We start from the raw sequence: 3974 nt of genomic DNA on the forward strand, positions 1-3974 counted from the left end.
CGTCCGTGCCCTCCGTCTCGTCGAAGGTCACCACGGCGTCGTCTGCGTCCAGCTGGAGGGACAGGAGAGGGCGTGAGGTGGGACGGGGACAGGGACGGGGGTGAGGATGGGGACAGGGAAGGGATGGGGAGGGGTCAGCAATGGGGACAGGATTGAGGACAGGGACAGTGACAGTGATGGAGACAGGGATGAGGGCTGGGATGGAACTGGGGACAGGGATGGGGGCAGGAATGGGGCTGGGGACAGGGATGAAGATGAGGATGAGGGAAAGGACAGGGATGAGGATGGGGACAGGGATGAGGATAAGGACAGGGTTGGGGATGGGGATGACGATGGGGATGAGGATGGGAATGGGGATGAGGATGAGGACAGGGATGGGGCTGGGTATGGGGACAGAGGTGGGGATGAGGGTGAGGATGGGGTTGGGGATGAGGATGAGGACAAGGAAGGGGACAGGGACGAGCACAGGGACAGGTCAGCACTGTGGTGGCTCCCAGCCCACGCCGGGGCTACGTACACATTTGAGCTCCATGTCCCGGAAGATCCTGGGCAGCAGGAAGCGCCGCAGGGGCACGGTGAGGATGAGGACGAAGGGTAGCGCCAACGAGGCTGGGGTGGACTTCACCACCCACAGCAGGACGAGGACGACAATCTGGGTGAAGGTGAAGAGGTGCATCCGCCAAGTCTTCACCTGTGGGACGAGGAGCCCAGGGGGGTTCAGGGGGGTGGGTCCAGCACTCCACCACCCTTCCCAGGGTGCTGGGTGCTGGTGGGGGGGCAGGACCAGTGGCCCCAAGAACCCAGCGAAGGTCAGCACCGAAGGAGGAGGCTATTTGGGGAGCCCCAAGCAATTACAGGCAGCACCACGGGGTGCTGCAGCCCAGGACACCCCCAGGCCACCCAGGGCTCACTCACCCGGGTGACGTAGGGCTCTTTGGGGTGGTACTTGGGTGGCATCAGCAAGAGCAGGATGCGGTCGAAGAGCTGGATGCCAAAAAGGGAGGTGACGCCCATGTAGAGGAAGATGCCGAAGAGCACGGCCAGCGGGATATGCTTCAGGATGGGCTCCATGAGGATGGAGACGCCTGCGGTGGAGAAGGAGGGGTCAAGGAGAGCTTGCTGGGGGGAGCCAGCGCTCGCCGCCCAGGTTGGGGGGCACGTCCCCAGCTCACCGATGAGCACGGCCACCAACAAGCCGCTGATGCGTTGTTCCTTGACCTCCACGATCTGGGACTTGTCTCCGGGAGCGGTGGCCTTGCTCATGACAGTGAGGGCGTTGGCGTGGGTGATGGTGCGGACGGTGGTGGCGCTGAGCCAGGGCATGCCGAAAAGGGCCGCCAGGCCCCCCATGGCCACGATCAGCAGCAGGTCCAGGTGGAAGCCAGAGCCCTTCACCAGTTTCCTCTCAGGTTTGCTGACGATGAGGCTGCCGGGGACAGAGGAGGAAGAGTCGGTGGTGAGAGGTCCCCTTCCATCCCTGTCCTGCCAGGCACCCCGCAGCCCTCCCCTCCCTCCCTGTACCACACCCCCCGCCCTCCTCACGTGGTGATCTGTGTCTCGAGGAAGATGAGGATGAAGACCAGGATAGCGGGTAGCACGGAGGCGAACATCATCCAGATGGGGAAGTCATTGTTGCTCCCCATGGGGTTGATAAACCAGTCCCGGGCAGACGAGTTGGTGACCTCCAGCCCTTTGGGGACGTTCAGTTTCTGGATGGGAGCAGAGAGGGGGGAGTGAGGGGACAGGGCACAGAGACGAGCACTCCCTGTCCCCTTGTTGGGGACAGCCAGCCCTGCCCTCCCGCTGCTCCCGGACCTGTGTGTACGTGTCCTTGATGAAGAAGTCGGCCAACGTCATGATGAAGATGGAGATGGGCACCCCGAAATCCCCGATCAAGCGCCGGGCCTGTAGGGACACCGTGACCACGTTAAACCTGTCTGTGGCTCCACCCAGCCCAGGGGGTCCCCACCCAGCCAAGGGGATCCCCACCCAGCCAAGGGGACCCCACACCATATCCCCACAGGCAGCAAGCTCAAGCAAAGACCTTTGCAGGAGCATGTGATGAGTCTGCACGGTCTCAGCCAGCCCCTTTCAGTTAACAGCACCTGCCAAGCGCCTGCTTTGGCCTCAGCGCTGACCCTGGGTCCAGGGAGGTGTTGGGGGGATAGGGGGGACCTCACCTTGCCAGGCAGGAAGGCGCTGTTCTTGAACTTGCGGAGGAAGATGGCCAGGAAGAAGGTGCCAGCCATGAGGACGAGGGACAGCAGCGCCGTGTTGGGCTGCGGCACCTTGGGCTGGACCGTGGGCTCCACGTTGTCATAAATTTGTTTTAGCGGGTGGTTTTTGAAGATCTGGGGAGGGAAGAGGAGAAGGTCAGGCAGGATGGGATCCCTGCTTAGTGGGTGGGGATGGGGGATCCCCAGCCCATCCAGGCTGGGAGCCTGGCACACGGCGAGCAGGGGGGTATTTTTAGGTCTGGTTTTCTCTGTGCTCCTTCAGAAATGGGGCTGGAGCAGGGGCTGGGTGGCACGGTGGGGAGGGATGACCGTGGCCCTGCTGTGGACTAGGCATCACCCAGGGTGTGTGGGGCCGCGCTGAGCTCGTGGAGGGGTGCACAGGGACACCTCGGTGTGATGGGGGTCCAGGGTGTGGTGGCGTATGTGCCCTCTCCTGCACCAGAGATGTCCCTGTGGGCACCCAGTGCATGGGGTGACACCGTCCCATTGCTACTGGCCAGCTGGGAAGGGTCTGAGCCAGGGGATGGGAGAAGAAATTGGGGTTCTCTGGGCAGTTCCTGGGCAAGGACCATGTTTGCTGCCGGCCAGGTGCGACCTGGGCCTGGGCTTCACCTCCCTGCCCCAAAATCCCCCTGTGGAAAAAAGCACGAGCTGGGAAACACCTGGGAAGGGGGAAAAAATGCTGGGAGACGGGCTCCATCCCTCGCCTGCATCCCTCTCCTGGCTCCCACTGCTTCTATGGAAACCCAAGGGATGACCACAATCTGCAGCACACCCCACACACCCCCAAATCTTCCCCGCCGCAGGACCCCTGCGCCCCTCACCGTGACGAGCTTGGAGAAGGTCTCGTAGATGAAGATGAGGGAGATGAGGAAGGAGAAGATCTCCTGGGTGTAGCGGGACAGGTAGCGCACCAGGAAGCTGGCCTCGCAGGCCACCACCACCAGCACCAGCAGGATCAGCCAGAAGCCGATCCAGACCCGGCCCACGATGTACTCCATGCCATGGCTGCTGCAGAACTGGGGAGCCAGAGGGGACAGCCCCGTCAGCCCCCAGAGCCCCCGGCATGGGCACCCAGGGGTGGGCTTGAGCTCATGGGTGCCACAGTGGCCCTGCACCTCCTGCCTGGGAGCTTGGGGGTGCTGGGATCCCAGAATCCCAGAATCATCCAGGTTGGAAAAGCCCTTGCAGCTCCTCCAGCCCAACCATGACCGTCCCCCTGACCCTTCCCAACTCCCCCAGATCATCAGCGCTGGCTCAGCCCGACTCTTCAACCCCCCCAGGGATCCCGGGGACTCCCCCCCTGCCCTGGGCAGCCCATTCCAACGCCCAACAGCCCCTTCTGCACAGAAATCCTTCCTCAGAGCCAGCCTGACCCTGCCCTGGGCTGCTTGAGGCTGCTTGTGTAATGGGGGGGCTAGTGAGGTGCTGGGATGGCGATGGCAGTACCCCAGTCTGGCAGCACCCACCTGGCGTGGTGTCACCCACGTGGCATCAGCTATTTGGCATCACCCACGTGGCATCACCTTACATCACCCCTGTGCCACCCCCCCGATGGGTGACATCCCCTATGTGCCGTCCCCGCGCGGCCTCACCCCTGCCCCGTCTCCCATGTGACGTCCCCACCAGTGCCATCCCCTGTGCTACACCCCCCCCCTCAACATCCCCTCGTGGCAGCACCCCCGTGTCTCTGCCAGGGCGGGTGGGGACACCACGAGCCCACTGTGGCAACCACCG

General features: G+C 63.3%; 1 protein-coding gene across 1 annotated transcript in view; it reads right to left on the minus strand.

Annotated features, from left to right (window-relative positions):
* Positions 1–3379, minus strand: part of LOC113490977 (band 3 anion transport protein-like) — a gene marked incomplete at its 5' end in the record, with an annotated part of 5123 nt that extends 1744 nt beyond the window's left edge. Inside the window, 8 exons of the mRNA XM_026867596.1 lie at positions 2–52; positions 518–691; positions 916–1085; positions 1173–1426; positions 1543–1709; positions 1816–1905; positions 2181–2351; positions 3062–3379. Of these exons, the coding sequence (XP_026723397.1) occupies positions 2–52; positions 518–691; positions 916–1085; positions 1173–1426; positions 1543–1709; positions 1816–1905; positions 2181–2351; positions 3062–3379 (1395 nt within the window). The remainder of the gene's footprint in view (position 1; positions 53–517; positions 692–915; positions 1086–1172; positions 1427–1542; positions 1710–1815; positions 1906–2180; positions 2352–3061) is intronic.
* Positions 3380–3974: the final 595 nt, after the last annotated feature.

The sequence above is a fragment of the Athene cunicularia genome, unplaced genomic scaffold, assembly GCF_003259725.1.
Source record: "Athene cunicularia isolate RWA unplaced genomic scaffold, athCun1 SCF_89, whole genome shotgun sequence".
Taxonomy (NCBI): Eukaryota; Metazoa; Chordata; class Aves; order Strigiformes; family Strigidae; genus Athene; species Athene cunicularia.